The sequence below is a fragment of the Podarcis liolepis genome, assembly GCF_965112155.1.
Source record: "Podarcis liolepis genome assembly, chromosome: 13".
Taxonomy (NCBI): domain Eukaryota; kingdom Metazoa; phylum Chordata; class Lepidosauria; order Squamata; family Lacertidae; genus Podarcis; species Podarcis liolepis.
In genome coordinates this window covers 18,443,671-18,466,947 of record NC_139573.1, presented here as the reverse complement: position 1 = coordinate 18,466,947, position 23,277 = coordinate 18,443,671, and the positions used below count along the sequence as shown (strand labels likewise).

At 50.6% G+C, this 23,277-nt stretch overlaps 1 protein-coding gene across 31 annotated transcripts in view; it reads right to left on the bottom strand.

The window, feature by feature from the left end:
• The window catches only part of LOC310690430 (uncharacterized protein), a 62,370-nt gene continuing 39,093 nt past the window's right edge, over positions 1-23,277 (bottom strand). For 19 of the 31 annotated variants that reach the window (XM_083469303.1, XM_083469284.1, XM_083469306.1 and 16 more), the window contains 20 exons: positions 22,745-22,882; positions 21,565-21,688; positions 20,409-20,580; positions 19,246-19,458; positions 18,681-18,825; positions 17,727-17,933; positions 16,870-16,974; positions 15,405-15,557; positions 14,440-14,688; positions 13,742-13,954; positions 13,009-13,221; positions 12,371-12,532; positions 11,217-11,345; positions 9,936-10,024; positions 8,969-9,092; positions 8,635-8,843; positions 6,873-6,981; positions 6,163-6,335; positions 4,688-4,711; positions 1-2,970 (listed from right to left, as the gene is read on the bottom strand). In XM_083469303.1, coding sequence (XP_083325429.1) covers positions 2,784-2,970; positions 4,688-4,711; positions 6,163-6,335; positions 6,873-6,981; positions 8,635-8,843; positions 8,969-9,092; positions 9,936-10,024; positions 11,217-11,345; positions 12,371-12,532; positions 13,009-13,221; positions 13,742-13,954; positions 14,440-14,688; positions 15,405-15,557; positions 16,870-16,974; positions 17,727-17,933; positions 18,681-18,825; positions 19,246-19,458; positions 20,409-20,580; positions 21,565-21,688; positions 22,745-22,882 — 3,138 coding nt within the window. In that variant the 3' untranslated portion in view covers positions 1-2,783. The remainder of the gene's footprint in view (positions 2,971-4,687; positions 4,712-6,162; positions 6,336-6,872; positions 6,982-8,634; positions 8,844-8,968; positions 9,093-9,935; positions 10,025-11,216; positions 11,346-12,370; positions 12,533-13,008; positions 13,222-13,741; positions 13,955-14,439; positions 14,689-15,404; positions 15,558-16,869; positions 16,975-17,726; positions 17,934-18,680; positions 18,826-19,245; positions 19,459-20,408; positions 20,581-21,564; positions 21,689-22,744; positions 22,883-23,277) is intronic. The other 12 variants (XM_083469289.1, XM_083469294.1, XM_083469297.1 and 9 more) reach the window with 1 other exon arrangement.

Here is a 23,277-nt window from a genome sequence, read left to right as displayed (position 1 = left end):
TGGCAATTCGAGATGAGTTTTTAATAGAAGACATACTTTTTCTTAAAAAGTATTCTTTTTTTTCTCTTTCTTTTTTTTTTAACAAAAAAAGGAGCAGGATAATTGCTATGGCCCTTTACATCAGGATAAGAAACTCCAAACAGATCCAAGTCAGCAATGGTAGGGTGGGGAGAAGGGGGGACAAAAAGATTTTTTTAAAAAAACGCAAACCCCCTGGGTTTGAGAAAAAACAAAATCAAGTCGCTTGGAATAAAATGCTTTTGTTAGAAACAAATAATAATAATACAGAATTAGAACAAATTAAGACAAGAAACCACCATGCAAAAAAATAATAATTATTCAAATATATATATATTTAGAAAGACAGACCCCACCCCACCCCCAGTGCCAGTTCCTGGAGCTTTAGGACCAGGCACACGTGGATGTTTATATTTTGAGTCCAAGCTAGGATTTGCAAACCCTTCCTTTTGAACTCCTTAACAAGGCAGGCATGGGGAACCTTTGCCCTCCCCTCCAGATGTTGCTTAAGTACAACTTCCAGGAATGATGGGAAACGTAGTATATCAACATCTGGAGGGTACTAAAGGTTCTCCACACGTCTTAGGTGCAGGAACAATCTGGATTATTGTTTTTTGGTCTCACTCTGCTCATCTGCTGTTAGCTTATATAAGGTGCACAATGGATCTATTCCAAAGTAATGGATGTAAATTGTTGGCATCCGTCTGCCTCAGGAGACAGTGGAGAAAAACACCTTTGGGGGTGAAGTCAATCTGCTGCAAGGTTATAGCGCCCAAATGTAAAACCCTTTGCATATACTTAAAAGTGCTTTATATTACCAAGCTTGAAACCCTACGGGCACTTACCTGGGAGGAAGCCCCCTTGAACACAGTGGGCCTTGCTTCTGAGTAGACATGCATAGAATTGGGTTGCACGTTCTCACGTTTGGGGCAAAAGACAGCTCATTGTCAGAGCCTTGCCCAACTGAATAAGGGGAAGGAGCTCCTTTGTGCACCCTTGTTAAGGAATTAAAATCAGAAACCAAAGTGAGCAAAAAAGAAAAGAGCCCCTGGATAATTAGGGACTCTTAGCTTGCCTGTTGCACCTTGAGATAAGGACTGCTTCACACGCCATCTGTATGTTCATACGTGGAAGCAGTTGAAACTCCCAGATTTACAACTGTGGCAACCAACACTCATGCAGTTTTCAAGCATGGCTGTGTATGAACTGGCCCTGCATAGTGGAGATAAGCAGTGCCGAGACTTTGAGAGAGAAAAGCAAAGTTGTTGCTCCTAAAACAGGTGAAGGTGAGCGAGGGTCAGAATTCATTGCAAGCAATGAAGCTGCTTGTGAACCCAGCCTCACAGTAGGATTTGGGGGAAGATCACCCCCCTCCCCCCAAATACCAAAAGCATATCCTGGTGTTTCAGCGAAAGAGGAAACGAGGACAGTTTGGAAGCAGCTGCTTATTACTGTTAGCACTTTCTTCATTCTTTGTGCTAACCCACAGCTTCTGCACCAGAGTTCAAATCCCATCAGTAAATCAATATGATTTCTGCATTGTAGGCATATTTTGCATTGTTAACTCAACTGCCTGCCTCAAGCTTCTGGGGTCTTTTTTTTTTTTTAGCAGAGCTTGAATTCTGGTAAGGAGCCATACAGGAATAGGAAGAATGATCAGGTGCAAAAGCAAAGGCTGGCAAGCTTGTGGCCTGTCGTTGCTATTGAATCTACAGGGTTTGCAAATCCTGGCTTCCTCACGCAACCCACCACCACAGCAGGTTTAGGGATGGTGGCAAGAGAAGAGAAGAAGGAGGAGATCAAAGTGCTCTTGGCTGCTGACAACGATATGCAGAGAGGGCGAGATCCAAATCCCAGTCCAAAAAAACGAGAGAAGGCAGGCTGAGATGAATGGTTTCCAGTTCATTCCGCATCTTCCTCTGCCCACAGTCTGGGCAGGTGTGAAAGGCAGGTGGGAGGTCCAGAGAGTAACTCCAGCAGGCTAAGGTGTGCTGGAGAGAAGCCGCCTTCCAGAGATGATAAAAAAATCTCCACATGTATCCTTTATGTGAAGGCATCCCAAGGACTCACTCCTCCAGCTCCCCCATCACCCCCTGGGAAGAAGGGGAACAGGAAGGCAAGGAGACGAGATGGAGACACCGACACAGCTGCCCCTCAGCACTGAGAGCAAAGGGTCTCCCTGCGAGAAAGCAGCTGTCTCCATCCGGGGCTTGGGTGCATTTGGGTGCCAGGCAAGGAGATCGATCGCTGCATGAACCCCGAGAAGCAGGGCTGCATAGAGCCATCCCTTCCACACCCCAGTCTGTGTACATTTGCCACTTCGATGCCCGACCTTTGATATGTATATTTTTCCTTAGTGGTGGGCAAGGAGTTCTCTATATCTATATATCGGTACTAGAGCTGGGAGGAGAGAAGAGAAAGAAGGGTTTTGGATGGGGGGGGGGGAGAAAAGGTGCTGGAGAAGCAATGGCTATTTGAGAGTTGGATTTTCCTTTTTCTTTTTAAAGGGATATAGTTAAAATCCTGACCCCTGAACCTCCCTCCTCCCAGATTTCCCACCCCTCAGGCGTGGTTGATATTAAAGTGCAGCCTGACAGGAGACCTGGGAGACCCTTGAAAGAGAAGCCGGAGGGTGGGGGCAAGTGTAGGGAGGGGGTTCCTTTTTTTGTATACACGTCAGACAGTGTAGCAAGGTTGGGGTTCCTACTCCCCGCCCCTGGTCTTGAGATCCACCCCCCCACCTCCTGGGGTCTGACATCCCTGCCTCATTCAGTCTGGGCTGGCTCCGCAGGGGGGGCCGGCTGCTGCCCCTGAGAGGGCGTCAGCGGCGGAGGAGGCTGGTGGTTTGCAGACGGAGAGTCGCTCTCCGGGTCTTCGGTCTCCTCGTCTGAGACGCCGTCCAGGCGGAACACCTGCCGCACGGTTCGGGTGGTGAAGCTCAGAGGGGTGCGTCTGCGATGAAAAGGGAAAACGGAATCTGTATTGGCACCGCAGCGGGCATTTGGGTATCAACCCCACCCCACAAAAGCTAGCCATGCTCCCAGGTACTCAACTCCCTAAGCTGGGATTGGCAGATGCCCCTAGCACAGGCATTGGGAGGTGTTATTGGGCTGCCAAGCACCACCAGGCCCCGCTGGCATGGCCAATGGGATGATGGGAGCTGCAGCCCAAACAATATCAGGAGGGCCACTGCCCCCTAGTCCTGTTCTGGCGCAACTCAAGCATCTCCCTCCAGCAAACATTTCTACGGCCACACTGCACAGTGGCCTTCCAGCAACCGGAAGCCTCTTCTGACCCCTGTTTATTTTGCTGGAGCCTGCAGAAGTGGCAAGCTCCTTGCCTAGTGCACTCACTCCCAATGCTGCCCCGACTGCCCCGCTGAAATCTGTGCCAAAGCTGCCACTCAGAACGGTCCATGCTGAGCTTGCACCACAGAGATGCAAGGGACAGGGCATCCGTTTCACCACTGCCCGCATCCCCAGAGCATCCTTGCTAAGAAACGGTGGTACTTCCCTTTTGGGCAAGCGCAACTGTGCTTGCATTCTGCCAAGAGGCTTTCTGAATTATCTACTGGCATCAGCCTCACCTGCTAAATGCCGCCCAGGACATCACTGCAAGGGCAACCCTAAGTTCCCGCCTTCTGCAAACCATCTGTGGCATTTCTAAATGGACCATCTAATTCTGGATTCTCCCCCTCCCCTTTCGTTTTGCCTCTTTCGATTTGGAAATCATGTGGATGATGGTACGATTGCCAAGAGAGCAGCAGCTATTGCTTGGGGAGAAAGTGCCCGCAGGGTCTGCTCTCGCTCTCTCGCTCACCTACATCACTCTGGGTAGCTGGAAGTTCTTTGGATAGAAAAAGTGGGCCTACCAAGGTTACAACAAGCACACCTTGCCTACAGAGAAGAGAGAAGCCTTACTGGGGGCTTTTTCCTGTCCCCTCTTCCTGGGACGGGGGCAGCTGGAAGCTCACGTCCATAGCAAGCGCCTTCACAGTAGAAGCACTCCCCTGCCCACACCCCCTCCAGCTAGAAGCGCTCCCTTAACTGAGAGTCAAAAGTTGCCAGGGATGTCAGCAAGCACTCCTCTCTATAGCAGCCATCAGGGCAGAAACAGGCATGGCAGGGCGAAATCCAGGGTCAGATCTCCAAACAATGACAGAGCTGGTGCTCAGCTCTCCCCTGTTTTACAGCTCTCTCCCCCCCCCCCCCCGCTTCCTGCTCACAACATGCTATTAAGTATTGCTGGAGGGATGGGCAAAAAGGCAATTACGGCCACATCACACACAAAAATCACAGTGTAGTGGTCAGAATGTCAAGAGTAGGAGCCACACTGCACATTTAAAGCACATTGCTCCCCCACAACGAATCCTGGGAACTCTAGTTTGCTCTCAGACGAGCTACAATTCCCAGCAGTCCTTTTTTAAAAAAAACCAAAAAACCCTACAGTTCCCAGGATTCTTCGGAGGGGGGGAGTCACGTGGTGTGTGCACAGCGGAAGGGAGGAAATCAGAATGCGGATCTCCCATGACAAATCTGTTCCAGCCCTTAACCAGGAGGGGGGAAGCCAGGAGCTGCTGTGCGGCAACTGCACGTGCGTGGGCACAGACACACACACTCCGAAACTGCACAGCACACACATGCAGAACAACAGGGGAGTGAGAACGTACTTCCGCTGACGGCGTTCTAACTTGCTGTTGGGCCGAGAAAAAGATGGGATGTAAACAGAGACAAAGAAAAAGAGAGAGAGAGCGGTGCAAGCATGAACGGATGATCTGGAAAGAACTCCACATGCAAAGAGACGGGGAAAGTCAGGAAAAAGTATAAACAGGATAGGGAAGCGAGTTGGGTTCCCTAGGTTCCCGGGCTGAAGAACCAGGGGATAATTGGGATTTGTGCTTGGAAACACAACTGTTACGAGGGGGCTGAAAATGCTCAGAGATATTAGGGAGCGAAGGCTTTAAAACTGTAGCTTCCAGGATCTCTATCTACCGCTGCCTTGAAATAGGGTTCTGAGTCCCCACCCGCCCCCATGGAAGAGAGGTGGTACTAAAACCTGGGCTGTCTCTGCAAAGCAGAAAAAGGATTTCAACCAATTGATTTAACATTATTGAAAACAAGTATAAAATCTGGCCTACAGGAAATCAAAGTTCCAGGCCACTGTCTGGCTCCAGTTCCCCACCTCTTGTGCCAGGGAGCAGCAGGAGGAGCCTGCCTGCAGCGTGGAGCGAGTTGGGCCAGAACCGTTTAAAATAACTGCATGTTTTTCTAGTGCAGGCATATTCTAAAGGTTCTAGTTATCCAGTGTGGATCCGTTTTGTGTGGGCGTGTAGGGGAGACTTTCTGCATCAGCTTTCTCCTCTAATTTCCAAGGCAACCTATGCTGAGATGCCAAGGGATGGAACGATGCACTGGGCAACCCCACAGAGACAACCATGGCCAACAGCAGCTTCTCATTTTCCCAGGCTGTGTGAGTGCCACTCTAGCCATTTTGTCTCTCTGTGGTCATGACTGTGATAAACATTTACCGGAAGCCAGGGCTGCCACACGTCCAGAATTTCACGGGCATAGCCGGTATTCAGCCCTTGCAAACAGCATCCGGGCGGAAATTGCGGAAATGTCTGGGGGAAATCCGGACATATGGTAGCCTGTGTCGGTAGTTAGCTTTCTGGGCAAATTTCACTTTCTGAAATGTGGCAACCCTATCTGAAGCTATATTCTGCAGCATATTGATCATCATGTTTAATCCAGGTCTAGGGATTATGGAGATATGAGAACAGCAAAAGAAAAAGAGACAAAAAGGGGAGCATCTAAAGGGCATGTGGGGACAGGAAGACATGGGGGACATACAAGGCAGGGGCAATCTACTCTCAACTAGCTGTTGGGATCAGAGCATCTGCCTTGCAGGCAGAACGTCTCAAATTCAATCGCGGGCATCCCCTGATGGCCTGAAAACCTGGAGAGGCACAGCCAACAGTGAAGGCAATGATGAGCAAGATGGGCCATTGGTCTAAGGCCTCCTCCGTCCCTAAGGCTAGGAACTAGTCACAAGGCATATGGCGGAGGGTCTGAATCTTGAAGAAGCGTCCTGCGCCCGGATCCCACCCAGGCCAAGCCCCCGCTCATCCATAATAACCCTGCTCACCTGAGACGATTCCGCAGGCTGGTCACCTCGCGATTCATGGACTCGGCTGACTCAGTGACGTCCTCGAGTTCACGCTGCATGCGGCGGCGGCTGGCGTTGGCCCGCGAGGCCTCCTCTTCCGCTTCTTCGAGCTGCCGCTTGAGTTGTTTTAGCCGCAGGTGGCTCTTTTCAACCTACCAGAAAACAGAGAGGGAGAGAGAGGTCTAAGGTGAGCAGAAGACTGGATCCTCAAGGCATGCAAATCTTCCAGGCAGCTTGACATGCGTTAAGTTCAATATGGCTACTGAGCCACCATCTCACCTGCCTGTTTTTATGACTTAAGGAAACAAAGTCACTGAGGTCAAGATGCAGAACGGGGGTGGGGGGGTGTTTTAAATACTGTGTGGCTGCTTAATTTCTAAATATTTGTTTATTTTTAGGGAAAAACAAAGGAAAACAAAGGCTAAAAAGATAAATAAAACAGTATGCATCTGAAAAATAGGTCCATGCAGAACAGCCTGAAAATCTAGCATCAAGGAAAAAGATGGCAGGGTTCAAGCGTGCCCTGAAGTTGCAAGCCTTGCCCTGGAAAACTTATAAATGGTGAGGGCAGGTGTTTTGCACATGCTCAGAGGTTTTGTTGACTATTTCTTCAACATTTCTGATAGATGAGTCCCAAGCACTGAAAATATGTCCCAGGGCTCAAAATGACACAGACGTCTTGGCCATACCTGATCTTTGTACTGATCTGCGTTCCTCCTCTCTTCATCCACTTGCAGAATCACCTCCTTGAGTTTCTTTTCTGCCCTCCTCACAAGTTTCCCTGATAGAATCCTCTCCCTAAAAAAACAGAAAATATAGGGAGGAATCAGGGTGGGTGTGGGTGGGAAAGAGTTATTTTTTAGTCTGGGGATGTGCCTGGACCCAGCATTGCTTAGGGGGAAGCTGGGGTGCCTTTATCTAGGTTAGGCTATTTTTCCAACTGTATCCATTCCTCAGGAGATTAGATATGACGACACGTTCCTTAGGGCTGTTCTACATGTCAACGTCTGCTCATACTTTTTGATAAACATGCTTAAAGTGGCCACCTCTACTTTGAAGAAATTAATACTTAATGTTTATTTGTCCATTCCCACTGCAAATTCACTCATGGTCCTAGTCTTCACTATAAGAGTTTTCCCCATAGCTCTCCCTGCAACATAGCTAGCAAGACAGAGAAAGATAGGCAGTTTGTGCAAATCAGAAAAATAAATTTTTTAAAAAGTGGAAAATGTGGAGGAGAGCCCTAATTAATGGCCTGGGAACCTTTGATGTTGCCCCATCCCTAGAAATAAGCAAGGTGAAATTTAATCAGTAAACTAGGTGGGAGAATACTGGAAGCCCATGTTAGAGCAGTATATATACACGATACATTTCATGTGTATATTAACACTACACTTTTATTCCATCCTTTTCCCAAAGAGGTCAAGGTGGTGTTATATGTGGTGTTCCCCCAACCCTATCCTTACAGCAACCCTTGAGGGAGATTAAGCCAAGTCGCATTAGCTGAGTTGGCAAGCTTTGCAGTGGGGCGGAGATTTGAACCCAGGACACATCAATGCAGGCCATGTTAGAAGAGACACCAGGAGATCTCCCACTCGTTTTTTTTGTCTTGTTTGTCATTCAATGGGACCGCAGGAGAGTGGTGCTGAACAAAGGGGGAGTTTAAAACACCCCCTTTTGTGCTGTTTATCCAGCCTAAATCTATTTAGTGTCAGTCTGGTGTAACAGTTAAAAGAGTACCGGACTAGGACCTGGGAGACCAGGGTTCGAATCCCCCATGAAGCCCTCTAACTCTTAGGCTAACCCTCCCCCCCCAGGGTGGTTGTGGGGATGAAATGAGGAGGGGAGAACCATGTACACCACCTGGAGAGTATATAAAAAGGGAAAGGGACCCCAGACCGTTAGGTCCAGTTGTGGCCGACTCTGGGGTTGCGGCGCTCATCTCGCTTTACTGGCTGAGGGAGCCGGCGTACAGCTTCCGGGTCATGTGGCCAGCATGACTAAGCCACTTCTGGTGAACCAGAGCAGCGCACGGAAACGCCGTTTACCTTCCCACCGGAGCGGTACCTATTTATCTACTTGCACTTTGACGTGCTTTCGAACTGCTAGGTTGGCAGGAACAGGGACCGAGCAACGGGAGCTCACCCCGTCACAGGGATTCAAACCGCTGACCTTCTGATCAGCAAGCCCTAGGTTCTGTGGTTTAACCCACAGCGCCACCCGCGTCCCTGGAGAGTATATAAAGGTGGTATATAAATGTAATAAATAAATGAACAATAAATCTGTCCAATCTAAAGCTGTTTGTCATAAGGGGCGGGGAGCATACAGTCTCCTTGTCTCATTTTGCACTATGTCCAGTGCTCTAACCACTCAGTACCACACCAGCTCAAAGCACTGGGTGTGGGGGTGTTTGTGCGGGTGTATTTGCCACCTTGGATCCCAGGGCTCTACCTGGACTCCTGCTCCAACTGCTCCTCCAACTGGGCCACCTTGGACTCCAGGGTTGCGATGGCCATCTTGTACTTGGACTTGACAGAGGAGTCCATCTCTCCCAGCTTGGCCCTCAGGTCTTTGTTCTGGCGCTCCAGCTGCTGCCGGGCGTTCTCGGCCTTCTGCGAGAAGCTGCGCTCCGCTGCCAGCTCTGTGGTGAGCGTTTCCACCTGCAGAGAGGACACGGGAGATGGGGTGTGTGTATGTGTGTGTCAGGAGGCGGTTTCAGAGCTACAGGGCCAGGGAGCGCATGCCATAAGAGGGCCTGCTCCAAAAAAGGGATGGGGGAACTCACCTGCATGCTGAGCTTGCGGTATCGGTCGTTCATGAGCTCCATGTTACTCTGCTCCTCATCCAGCTCTTCCTCCAGCTGACCGATCCTGGCCTCGAGGTGGCGCTTTTCATCCATGAGAGCAGACCTGAGGGGGCGTAATTTTGGGGGTGAGGGCCGTGACACAGCAGTTGATCAGAGTATAATCTCTGGAGGAAGCCCACCCGAGGAACATCCCACCATTTAGACTAGAGCCTTTAGCGCCACTGAGACACTGCTTTTCTGCAATTGGGTGGAAGCAAAATCAAAATGGGCTTCAGCCTCTAATCACTTCCTGTTCAATATGGCGGTAGCAGCGTTACCTGATGAACAACCCCTTAATTGATTCTTAGTCAGTTCCTTCCTCTGGGCAGGGGGGAAGTCTTCGATAACTAATGTCCGTTCCTTGCTCCCTGCTTCCATTTTATAAAAAACAGTGCTGTTTTACTTGAAAACTGAAAAAAGGGGAACTTGCTTATTGAGGTCCCATCTTGAAAGGCAGCTTTGGCACACTAGCCCTGGAAAACCTCAGTAATATTTTGCTTATCCACACTGGACATGGCGCTACCACTGCGTTTTAACATTTAAAAAACCCACAGCAGGTCACGTCTGAAAATAAAGGACATGAATACAACACAGAACACCCCCCAAAAAAAACCATGTCATCTGGATTCTCTGTACAAAGCGAGTGAACAAACGATGCCAATTCCAGATTAAAAGGCAAGCCTAGAAGAGGCAACCCTGATCCAGATTAATTACCCCCTACAGCAATGTTTGAAAGCTAACCATTTTGCGTTCATACTGGCTGCTTGCTGAGCAGATTAAGTGCCTTAACTAAGCAGTCCCTTGGGCAAAAAACCTCCATACTGCTCCCATTCACACAAAACACCGTCGTCCGTTGTGCATGCTCAGTGGAATCAAAGGAGCATGGGAAATGGGCTTCCCCACTCACTTGCCGCTGTTCCCATTGGCCAGCTCATCCGCCAGGTCATCCCGCTCCTGTTGCGCCTGCCTCTTGGCTCGCTCTGACGCTGCCAGTTCCTGCAAGTGATGGGAAAAGGTCAGCAGAAGGCAGGCTGGATGGGGATAGGGAGGAACAGGTCAAAACAGGAAAGAGGGTATCCTTCCCATTACCCACTGATTAAAAAACAGCAGCAGCATTTCATACTTTTAGAAGACATCTGAAGGCAGCCCTGTTTAGGGAAGCTCTTAATGTTTGACGCACTATTGTATTTTAATATTTTGTTGGAAGCCACTCAGAGTGGCTGGGGAAGCCCAGCCAGATGGGCGGGGTATAAATAATAAATAATAATTATTATTATTATTATTATTATTATTATACCCATTCTCCTGGAATAGGCTCAAGCTCTGTGTGTGTGTGTGTGTGTGTGTTTTGAAAATAGATTGATATAGACACACACACACACACACACACATTCTCACTGGTGCAGAGGAATGGCAGCCATTCTGTGCCAACACTCCTGGCACTTTTATCAATTTAAGAGCCCTTGCGACCCCACTATAAAGAGATGACTTGCCCAATGTCATTCAGTGAGCTTCATGGCTGGGGAGGATTTGAATCCAGGTCTCAGGTGTCCTACTTTCAACCCCCTGTCTACTACATTGGTTTGGTTAGCATCCGTCTGTCTCGGGAACAATGGAGGAGTGCGCCTTTGGGGGGGGGGGTCAACCTGTTGGCTGAAGTCAAACTACAGCTGTGGCTGTAGAGACCTATCAGCCTGGAAAGAAGTTTGGCCTGCTTGCCGAGTGCTTGTCCAAACCCCATTGAAGCAGGCGGACAGCGGTGGGTCAGCAGTTTATTTACCGGAGTTTGCCTGGCTTAAAGCGGGCAGTAGCTGACCAGTGAGACACGATGGTCTCTCCTTATGCCCATCATGTTGAGTTTCCAACTCCTAACTGCTGCCTCCCACACTGCTTTTGCCGCATTTGCAGGGTGGCAAGCCTAGGCATTGTATATGGAGGTCGACAAGCCCCACCCCGGCCCTACTGATGTGGTCCAAAGGAAAGGAAAGCAGTATGTTTGGCACCAGGTTGGCTGTGGAGTTGCCAGAAGGAGGATTGCAAGGCACGATCCAACTGCCTTGGGGACTCCACTCCGCTGGCTCAAGATGGGCTCCAGCTGGCAGCAAAATGGAAGGGTGTCTGCAATTGATCTGCCCGCCACCAACCACCGCTGCCTCTCCAGGAGGCTCCATGGAGCTTCACCCCTCACCTCCTGCAGCTGCAGCAACTCTGCCTCCAGATTCTTCAGCTTCTTCTCGCTCTCGCGGGACTGAATGAAGATCTCTTCGCGGGCTGCACGGGCCTCCTCCACTTCCCGCCAGAGCTCCTTCATCTGGGCCTGGAATTGGGAGGGAAAAGATGCTTAAAAAACAGCAGAAGCTTGACTCCTTATGCCAAGAACATAAGGGAGGCTGAGGAATTACACACACACACACACACACACACACACCTACACCCACCCTCCCAGGCAAGTGACTGTATGGCAATGCCCTAGTCCCCATACCCTACTGTAGGGGAAGCTATGACCCTTCTTGTTGTAGCTGGACTACAATGCCCACAATGCACTGGCCATGCTGGCCAGGGTTGATATGGGAGTTGCAAGTCCAACAACATCCAGAGGACTCCCATGTTGGCTACCCTTACCCTACCTGTAGGGCAAACCTAAGGAGGGGTTGTTGAAATAAGTCACACAGCCTTCCCCCCCCCCCTTTATCCCACCCTCCACTGCTTTCTCAGTCATCTCCTGTGTGCTGAATTTTTAGACTGAGAGATCCTTGGAGCAGGATCCTGTCTTTGTATGTCCGTGTAGATTGCACATCGAGGGCACTGTCTAAATAATACAATCAGGGAGTATCTCATATGGCCCTCACGCCGCATATATAAAAGTGACATAAAAAGATAATGTGTTTGTTTTACCCCTGGCCACTCAGACTTGGCATTTCAGTTTTTCTTCCAGAGTGACTGTCCAGAATCAAGTGTATCAAGAATCAAGAGATACGCTTATTGCGAAACACCAACATCCAGCTATCTCTAAACAAGCAGCTACTATTTAAAAAGTTTTACATCTCCCTTACAATATAAATATTGATTGGAATAATCAAAAACCCCTAATACGGGAGACAATGCCATAGTGGTGTTGCATTTTTGTAATAGCTATCCGTGGAGAGATTTATCAGACCAGTTTTCATGCACCTTCTTATATATGTGCATTGTTTTGGCTGCATTGGTTGCGGAGAAACATTTGTTAGCTGCTTTTGTCGCTCGTCTTAAGTTTTCAAAATATAGTAAGGATATTTTTTTACAAAATAAAAATGACACAGTGTCTCCCTACAACCCTTCCACCCTTCTCCCCCCCCCACACACCTGCAATTTTCGCAGCTGCTTCCCTGCTTCGTCCCGTCCCTTGTTGGCCGCATCCAGCTGTGCCAGCGCCTCCTGAAGATCAAGCTCCAGCTTCTTCCGGGCTGCAAGCGCTTGGGCCCGTTGCTTCCTCTCTGCGTCCAGTTCAGCCTCCAACTCCCGCACCTGGGGATGCAGCAGCAAGAAAACCTCAAGAGAAGAAACATCTGCCTCTCTGCTTAGCACAGATAAGGCATCCATATTTTTGCGTCGCTGTTCTGTTGGGATTTTTAACATACTTCAATTGATAAAATGAACGCTCAGCTGAGAGATTTGTGACCTTGAATGTTAAAAATCTGGCAACGGAAAAAATTCTGTGGTGCCCCCCCCAAGCCCATTCTTCTTTTGCTTCATGGTTAATCCAACCTTGCCCACCCACCTCCCATGAAGCCTCACGACCGCCTTGTGAGAGATCATTCGGGTTACGACTTGCACCCATCCGTCGAAGTCTGCCACCCTCTAACTGGGGCACCACACTGGTCCTCTTATGCAAATATGGGCCTTTTCACCACTATTCTTGACACTTTATGTTCTAGGCACACGCACGCACACGCTTAGGCAAAGGCTGATGGGGACTGAGCCTCCCCAGCCTCCCTCCCCACCTGTTTCCCAAGCAGCTTCTTCTTGTCGTCGTTGGCATCGTCGCGGGTCTGCAGCTCCCTCTCGTGCTGGGCCTTCAGGGCCTGCATGTTGACCTCCAGGCGGAGCTTCCCGTCCTCCGTGGCCTGAAGCTCGTCTTCCAGCTCCTCCAGGTGGGCTCGCATTTCCTGCACCTGTTGCTCCAGGGCCCGCTTTGAACGCTCCAGCTCATGCACCTGATGGGAAGAAGCGGGGGTGGGGTGGGGTGTTAGGGGAGAAAAGCAGGAGGAGCAGGGAGGCCGGTGGCCCTACCAACATTACTGGGCTACAGTTTCCAACAACCCTGGTTATCGACCATGCTTGCTGGGGCTGAAGAGAGTTTGAGTCCTCCCACATGTGGAGGGCCACATGTCCCACACCCCTGATGTAAGGGGTGGAGTGTCGTGATCACACCGAGGGGATTGTAGTGGAAAGGCTGGCTTCCCATGTGCCGCGGAGTTTCCCAAACTCGTGACTGTGCTGGAGTCTTAGAAATCTGAAGGTTCCATTTTTTAAAAAATAAACAAATTGTGGGTCTTGCTGTTGCAAGGGAGGAGTGGGGAGGGAAGAATTTGTTTTAAAGGAAATGGCAGCCTGAAAAAACTTTACTTCCTGCCTCCTTCTTCAGATAATGAGAGCCAGACCTCTTGGCACATTTCTGCCCTACTGTCACCCTCTCTTCCCTTCCAGTGGACCCAGGTGTCCGGGCTCCCTTACGTTCTTGCCGACGTCGTCCTTGGAGCTGACCAGGTCGTCCATTTCTGCCCGCAGCTGCTTGTTCTGCCTCTCTAGCTCCTCCCGTGTCTCCAGAGCCTCCTCCAGGGCACGGCTCAGCGAGAGCACCTTGGTCTCCTTCTCCCGGGAGTCTGCTTCCGCTCGGTCCCTTTCCTCAGCGTAGCGGGCAGAGATCAGCTTTTCCTCAGCCAGCATCTGTCAATGATACAAAAAGGCCTCAATGTAAACAGTGACCAAGCTGTCCTTGACTGGGCAGCAGAGAACTGGGTTCAACAGGGTTTTTGGGGATGCCAGACGCAGCAGAGAGAGAGAGAGAGATGCAGGAATGCAGGTTACCTTTAAGATAAAGACGGGAAGGTGGGGGGAAATAGTATCCAAAATGACAGGAATAAAGAGATCCCATTGTGAGGGGAATAGCTCCAAATCACAGGTGAAAAACCCATTTAAGTTCACGGTTTTTCTGAGCCAAAGAAAGGCTTGTAGTGGGCGTAGTTTTTGAGACAACGCTTTTCATCTTTAGCCCTTTAGGAATTGAATTAGAGCGGGGGGTGTTTGTGTGCAGGGGGGGGCGGGAAGCAGTACATAGTCAACTGAAGTGACTGAGGGGGAAACTGCAGTTTGGGTCAGGGGCAGAACAACTAATTGGCAAAAAGACCTGATGGGGGAAACATAGGTCTCACCTGGTCGAATTTCTTCTGCTTCTTCTCGAGGGCGGAGACCACCTGGCGCTGCTGGTCCAGGGCGACAGTGACATCATCCAGCTCCTGCTGCAGCCGGGTCCGTCCTTTCTCCAGCTTGTCGCAGGCCTGGACCCGCTCCTCGTAGCGCAAGGAGAGAGCCTCCAGGTCCTTGGCTGCCCGGCGCCGAGCCTCCTCTATTGCTTCGGCTACCCCAGCATCGTCCTCCAGCTTCTTCTTGGTCTCCATCACCTGGCGGAATGGCCACAGGGGAAGTCACACACTGTCCACACAGCGCCAGGCTAACCAAAGGGGTGTTGGGAACTTTGGAAGTCAAGTTTATGAGAGGCTTCTGCAGCAAAAGCCCCAATTCCACCCAGACCTTATCAGCCCTCTCTCTTCCTTTCTTCAAATGCTGATGATGCAAAATGATGCTTCTTTATTTCTTTTAAAAAGGAACTCTACTAGCATGTGTTTACCCAGATATCATGTTCTGTTATAATTTTTCAACGTATTTCCCAGCAAATCTCTGGCTGAAAGGGGAAGGCAAGCTGAGCTGCCTCTCCCCACGGAGAGCAAAGCAGCAACTCGCTTTCCACTTCACACCTCGGCTGGAGCACCAACTAGTTACGTTTGCAGGGGCACTTTTCCAAGCCCTGGTGCCAGGAAAGAGGTGGCAGAGAAACCAAGTCCCTCTTCCCTTTTGTGTGCAGGTCCAAAGAAAGTGATCTGGCAGAACTGGGCCAGGATATACATTTCCCCAGTTCAATCCACAGGGGAGAAAGGGGGCAAGAAAGCCTTGATCTTTCCATTTCTCCTTAGAGAAAGCCATTGACTTCAGATAAAAGCTTGTCCGACATGCCTTCTCTGGTGGACCCATGAGAGCCAATGACACCTGGTTTTTCCTTTTGGCTCACACTGTGTGTATGGTGGTGAAGGACTGCCTATCAACCACTTCTGTTTCCCACCTGCTGCTGTAAGCTCTGGATCTGGCGGGTGAAGTTCCCCTTGGCAGCCTCCTCCTCCTCTAGCTGCTCCAGCAGACCTGCTTTTTCCTCTTCCAGCTGCCGGACTCGAGAACTCAGATTCAGTTTCTGCCGCGTCTCTTCCTGGAGCAGTTCCTGCGATTGAGAGGTGGGGTAAAAGGACATGTGCTAAGAGACCAAACCTGTCCAGATCTACTCCTCTTCTTCCCCTCTCAGGAAATCAGGTGCCCCAGCTCTCAGCCCACTGTTCTCTCTGCACCTACTAGAGCTCTCTTGGGGAACTTAAGAGAGCGACTAGGTGCAATTAAGCCCTAACGCAATACAAGACCTGTGGGCACCACAGCTCAAGAAGGACACTGACAAACTGGAACGTGTCCAGAGGAGGGCAACCAAAATGGTCAGAGGCCTGGAAACGATGCCTTATGAGGAACGGCTAAGGGAGCTGGGCATGTTTAGCCTGGAGAAGAGGAGGTTAAGGGGTGAAATGATAGCCATGTTCAAATATATAAAAGGATGTCACATAGAGGAGGGAGAAAGGTTGTTTTCTGCTGCTCCAGAGAAGCGGACACGGAGCAATGGATCCAAACTACAAGAAAGAAGATTCCACCTAAACATTAGGAAGAACTTCCTGACAGTAAGAGCTGTTCGACAGTGGAATTTGCTGCCAAGGAGTGTGGTGGAGTCTCCTTCTTTGGAGGTCTTTAAGCAGAGGCTTGACAACCATATGTCAGGAGTGCTCTGATGGTGTTTCCTGCTTGGCAGGGGGTTGGACTCGATGGCCCTTGTGGTCTCTTCCAACTCTATGATTCTATGATTCTAAGACCTGCCTCTATGGCAGGTGGCAGAGGCCTGGAAGTATGGAGCATGGCCTTCTTATTCGTGGCCCCCAAATGACATTACATGCTATCTAGCAATGCTCATTAGTGCCTGCCCCTCCTAACATTAAGAGAGTTCCGGGCAGATCTTCTTTTTGGGGTTGTTTTACAAGTAGATACGTTGGGTTCCTAGCTGTTCACAGCCTATTTTTGTCACAGCCCACTAATATTTAATGATAAAATGTATTTGTAAGCAGGGAGAATACATTTTCTTTTCGCATGTGGAATATGCAGGTACTTTACAAATTTTCATCTTGCTGCACCCCATGAGACAGGACACATTCATTCCCTTTTACAGAAACAGAAAAACAGAGGCCAAATGAAACAGTGACCTACTTGCCCAATATTGCTTTGTGAACTCACAGCTATGCTTGGGACATAAAGCAACATTTTACAAGCTGAAACTGCGCTTCTTACCCTTTACACATTCTTTCCCCTTGTCCCTAAACCTCAAGGGATTCACTGTTGTTGCCCTCGTGAGTATTGCCCCCACCTTCCGGCACAAACCACCACCCTCTATCATCCAGGGTCCAGCCTCTCTCTGTCTCGCATTCCCAGGTTCTGCCATGTACCTGGGAATCTTGCAGGTGGGATTCTACACTGGCCAGATCTTTGGCAAGCTTTATCGCCCTGGACTCTGCACTTCCAAGGGTACCGGAGACTCCGTCGAGTTCGTTCTGTTTCCGGGAGACGAAGGCAGCAGACAGACGGGGAGAGACAGACACAAACACATGCCAAAGATAAAAGTCCAAATGCATCGAGGGAAATCAAAACATCCATCTATCACAAGTCAAAAGTTAAAAATAAGACTCGGGTTGTGTATTCTATGCATCCACCAAACAAGAAAGTAACCCACTCTGGTATTTGGTGCACAATTCTGACAAGTTCAGCTTTCTTTTACGTATTTTAAAAATGCCCATTTCCAGTCCTTGTGAATGCACAGAAAGGCTTTATAAACCATGAAAGCCGTTTTGGGCTCAGGAAACAGACTGGCGACTGGGCATAGCATTGTGTAATTTTGGGCTGCCAGGGCTGTTTCGGTGATGGGAAGCCTCCCTCGCCCCCCCCTTGCTGTTACCTACTCTTCCCCTCCATTTTTACTTGCCATCTTACCATCTTGGTGCCATCTCCCACCCCCAGCAGCTACTCAACTTCCCTCCCCCCTAAACATCTCAATATCTGCAGCAGAATTACACAGGCACTTATAGGGGCACTTAATTTCTTGTGCAATTAATTCTAAACATAGAATTTGTGGGCTGACTTGGCACAAATCCTGCAAGGTACAGAGGACAGCTATAGAGACGCGAGAGCCTTAATAAGCCTGGGAGGCTACATGGGTAAAAAGATTTGGAAAATGAGGACTGGGAGTGGGTGGAAGGAGAAGGCAATTTGAAGGATGGTTGTCTTCAGAGAACACACACACACACACCTGCAGCTTCCCCAGCCTCTCCATAAGCTCTGCTTTGACTCTTTCGCCATCAGTGGCCCGCAGCTGCAGCTCCTGGACTTGGCTTTCCAGCTTCTTGCGCCGCTGCTCTGACTCCAGCTTAGCTGCCTGCAGGACCTTCACCTCCTTCTGCAGCTCCACGTTCTCCCCTTCCAGGGCTTGCTTGGTCTTCTCCAGGGTAACTTTGAACTGGGGTGGGGAGAAAAGACATCAGAACCCGCTGAGGGCCTGGCTCTGGGGCACTGCTCACTCTCTCTCCCCTCCATGATCCTTAAGCAGGCATACTAAGGCGAGTCGAATCCTCCTGAGCTCACCGAATGGATGTGCTTAAAACTGGGCTACAGGACTGCACACACCTATTTCAGGGGGACGAATGACTTCTTAAAAAATCTCTCTGCTTGAGTGTTCTCCAAGAGCCAATGTGGTGTGGCGGTTGGAGTGTTTGGACTAGGGCCTCGGGGAGAGCAGGGTGCAAATCCCTGCTCAGGCAGGAAGGTCCTTGGGTGAACCTTGGGCCAGTCGCAGCCTCCACACAGGGTTTTTTTGTGGAGATAAAATGGGGAGGAAGAGAACCATGTATATACCTCCTTAGAGGAAAGGTGGGGCATAAATGCAATATATAAATAAATGGTAAATAACTAGGGGCAGACCCTCCCTTGTTTCTGGGCCGTTGGCCTCTCCTAACCCATCCCTGCCTCCGAAAACCAAGCCACCCTTGGTGTTAGGTCTTCCCAATCTCCGGCTCTCAGAGCCTTCCAGCCTCTACATCTTGTCGGGCTCCAACTCCATCACCAGCCGACATGGCCAATGGATGATGGGAGCTGCTGCAGTCCAAGAAGGCCCCACAGGTTCTCCACATCTCCACTCTTACCAGCTCCCTCTCGCCTATCTGTAATCCCCCAGAAACATCCCGGCAACACCCCCCCAGCCCCGTACCCGGCGCGACTGCTCCAGCTGCTCCGACAGCTCCTCCAGGGCAGACGTGTGGCGCTGGCGCATCTCCAGCACCTGGGCTTCATGCACTTTGACCTCGTCCTCAATGGTCTTCTTCAGCTCAGTTACTTCTTGCTCCCTCTTCGACCTGCCAGGGGAAGGGAAAGGAGGGGATCAGGGTGAGGCTAGCAGGGTGAGGCGGGCTTGTCCTGGAGAGACCACTAGGGAGTAGGGGAGAATTTAAGAGCCTTGCTGGATCAAGGACAGAAGCACATCTAGTCGAGCATCCTTTTCTCACAGTGGCTGGCCAGATCCTACAAGCAAGACCTGAGCACAACTCTCCCCTCCTGTGGTTTCCAGGAACTGGCCTTCAGGCACATTACTGCCTCTGGCTGTGGAGCAGAACCCAGTCCTTATGGCTAGCAATCACTGGATAGCCTTGTCCTCCAAGGGTCTGTCCAACCCTCTCCTTCAAAACCATCCAAGTCGATGGCCATCTCTGCCTTTTGTCGGCTTACTTATCCCCAGATGCGGCCACCAGGTCTGCCAGCGGCCACTAGGCCCTTACCGTAGCTCCTGCTGCGCGGCCGTCGAGTCCAAGGTGTCCTCGAGCTCCGTCTTCAGGGCCTCCAGCTCTTCGCCCAGGTCCCGCCGCTGCTTCTCGGCTTTGGCGCGGGCCGCCTTCTCGGACTCCATGTCCTCCTGCAGCTCGGCCAGCTGCGCCTGCAGCTCACGAAGGGACTTCAGCACGGCGTTCTTCTGCGCAGACTCCTCCTCCACCCTGCAAGGCGGGCGGGAAAGGTCAGAGGGGCGAGAGGGCCAGGCTGAGGGTGGGCCAGAGGGAAAGGGGGGCAGCGGGGAGGAGGGCGAGGCGGAGGAAAGCTAGTGGCAGGCAGCAGGCACCCAAAAGGGGAAGAGAGGAAGATCTTTGCAGGATGCCAAAGAGGCACAGAGGAGCAATTGTGTTCCCCTGAATCTAACCCAAGGTTGTACCTATACTTCAGAAATTTAAGGAAGTTTCTTTCTAAGCCATGCTTGGGAGTCATAGGTTAATGACTGTGGTTGGTTAGGTTGCTCTAAGTCAGGGGATCTGCTTTGTTTCACCCTAGAGCCCTCGAGGTCCACTAGCTGGAGCAAAGCGCAAAACAGTGGGTTTTTTAAGCGGCAGGCATATGCTTAGAATTAAGAGACAAGTGCCCCTCTGAGTGCATCTCAGCTGCCCAGGAATGTGTCCCAAGTACCAGAGTGGAGATCAAAGTCCTTCCACACACAAAAAAGTCCATTCATAGTTTCCACCAATGCTTTCCTTCGTTTCAGAAGCCTAATTGGGAAGGAAAAGTCGTTGCTACTCGTTGAACGACCAAGCGCCCGGCATCCTTGATGAGATCCGCTGCAAAACCACCCTGAGATCTTCCAGCAGATCCCCATATCTGCCTATTCCCTGCTCTAAGGGATTCCCTATGAGGAAGCCATAGCAACCATCTCTTTAGGGCTGCAGGGCAGGGCGCTTCAGCCAATACGTCTCTCTTGCACACTTCTGCTTCCCTTGTTGATTCTTGGATACCCTCAAAAAAGAGCCCCAACGAATGGGAAGGAGGCGTTCCACCTTGAGCCTACTTGCAGCCAGCCTAGCGTATCAGCAGAAGGGAGAGTGAGACTGGCTGGGCAGTGCCCTGTTGAATAAGCCTCCACTGCCAAGCTGGCAGGAGCCTCCAGCCCCGGCACACTTACCTGGCCAGCGCTGCCTGTAGCTCGGCTTCCTTCCTTGCCAGCGCTTGCCGGAGCTCCTCCAGCTGCTGCTGCAGCTCCACCACCTGCTCCTGCAGGTCCCCTGCCTCCCCGTCCAGCTTGCGCTTCAGCTTCTCCAGTTCCTGGCGCCCCTTTTCTTCCTTCTTTAGCCGATCTAGAAGGGCGAAGGGAGGGGAGAATGGGGAAAAGGTCAAGCAAGGAAATGGGACGCCCCCATCGCAGAAGCACACGGAGCAGGCTGCTCGTCACTGGTGGGGAACGTGCGACCCTCCAAATGCAGCTGGACTCCAGCTCCCATCAGCCACAGCCTGCGTGGCTGATGGCCAGGGATGTTGGGAGTTGTAGTCCAGCATTGCCTGGGAAGGCCACATGTTCCCCATCCCTAGCCAGAGCCCAGAATTGGTCCCTAATGTTCCACCTCCGCTGTCAGAGGCAGTATAATATAGCCTCTGGGTGCCAGTTACTGGGAAACGCAAGTGGAGAGCGTGGGAGCAGTGTTCAGAATCTGCTTTGGAGCTTCCAGTAGGGACACCTGCCTGGCCACTGGGGGAACAGGATGCTGGACTAAATGGGCCATTGGCCTGATCCGGGAGGGCTCTTGTTATGTTATCGGCTAAGCCCGGTCTTGGTCTACACCAGGGTTTCCCAAATTTGGGTCTCCAGCTGTTTTTGGACTACAACTCCCATCATCCCTGACCACCGATCTTGCTAGCTAAGGATGATGGGAGTTGTAGTCCAAAAACAGCTGGAGACCCAAGTTTGGGAAACCCTGGCCTGCACCAACAGGATCTCCAGGACTTCAGGCAGGAATCCCTTTCCCCAGTTGTCTTCCTTTTGAGATGCCAAGGAGCGAACCTGGGACTCTCTGCAGGAGAAGGATGTGCTCTCCTACCAAGCTGTGGCCCCACCAACACCCTGCGCAGCTCATTCTCTGTGCACGGACTTTAGCCAAGAGGCTGCCAGTCGGTGGGGAGGGGAGACACCTCCCCAAAGAAGCACTTCCCCAAAGAGGCCAGTTTTATACCAGGTTTCAATTGCCACACCAAAGGAATGCGATTCCTGGGGTCTGAAGTACCCAGGAAAGAAATCTAGGCCGCCCCCCCCCAACCTCTGTGTACTCCCCTGTTCCCAGACGCACCTTCCATGTCAGCAATGACGGCTTCGTATTTGTTGCGCAGTTTGGAGAGGCTCTTCACCTTCTCCTCCTCCTCTGCCATATGGGAGGTGAACTCGGAGAGACGCTCCTCCATCAGCTTCCTCTCCTGGTGAAGGCAGCGGCCAGAAAGGGAAGCGAGTGTAAAAAGTCACAGGGTGGGTGGGGGATAGGACCCAAACATGCCTAACACTTCCAGGAAACCCAGGAGTCCAGACTCCTGACTTAACCAGCTTTTCCATTACCCATCTGCCTCCTCCTAGATCTCACTTCCAGACAAGCTGCTTTATTGAGCACCCACTCCGAATCATTTGCAGACAGGTCAGACAACATGATGCCAAAGCAGAGGTGACCCTGCATTTCCCTGTTAACTTTCCTTACTGCAAAACGTCTGATCTTGGGGGGGGGGGGGGAAGGCTTGTTGAGCAAGAACTCCAATCCAGCTTGTAGTTGCACTACCTGAACTGGCTGGTATGTGAGTGAAACACCCCCCCAAACCAGCAGCAGCTTGGAAGTGTCTCTAGGGCCCCCAAATAGCCCCCCCTCACCTCTATCTCTCCATCTCTGCAACTGTGGAGGTTAATAGTTTAAATCCCCCCCCCCCACCGAGGGCAGTCTGCTCCTCACAAAGCAGCAGCAGGCTGAGGTTCCTCCTCTGCTTTTTTTTAAAAAATATTTTATTGGTTTTCAACTCTAAACAAACACAATAAAACGTAACTTGCTGAAGCGCTTGAGAAGAGAAGCAACCACGCTAGTACGACTACAAGAAGTTTTGTAAGGAGAAATATACGAAGTGTTACGAAGTAGAAAAAGTTAAGAGATATTGAATATGAGATTGCAATACAATAGGGAAAATAAGAAATGCATACTGAGAGATTAGATTGGAAAATTTTCAGACAGGACTGATGAAAGTCAAAAAAACTGAATAAGATGTAAAAGTATGTTTAATTACTGTTGAAAATGATATGTTAAAACACTAATAAAATGTTAGATATATAAAGAGAAGAGATGCAACCAAAGGGTTGCCCACCAGAGCAAGGATGGGCCACAAAACACAAGGCAGGCAGGCAGGCAAAAAACCCACCACAAATAACGCCCCCCCCCCCGCCTTTTCTGCTTTGTGCTAGAGGTGGGGAGGCTGCAGCAGGAAGGGCCCCCAACTCACTTTGTGCAGTTTTGAGTTTTGGTCTTCGAGCACCAGCAGGTCCTCCTCCATCTTCTTCATCTTGGCTTCCGTGCTCACTTTCTCCAGCTGCAGCTTCTGCCGGGCAGCCTCCTCCTCCTCCAGCTGCTCTTCGATGTCCTACGAGGGAGGAGGGAGAGCAGGGGACAATGGGCATACGTAAATAAGAGGGCCATATAAAAGAAGCGGAGCGGTTATTTCAAGCCCTGGAACTGCCTCACCAAAGCAGCAGGGTTAGCAGAATATTCAAGCCCAGTGCCGTGGCTGGACTGGGACCAGGGAGACCCAGGTTCAAATCCCTGCTCAACTACAAAGTTCACTGGGCGACCTCAGGGCAGTCGCTCACCCCCATGTCTGCCCTGCAGCACAGGACTGATGCAAGCGTGACCGTGCAAGTCACCCTCAGGGCTCTGCAGATGCCATAAACAAAAGCATTTACAGTCAAACCTCAGTTCTCGAACACTTCCGTTATCATACGTTTCGGCTCCCGAACACTGAAAACCCGGAAGTAAATG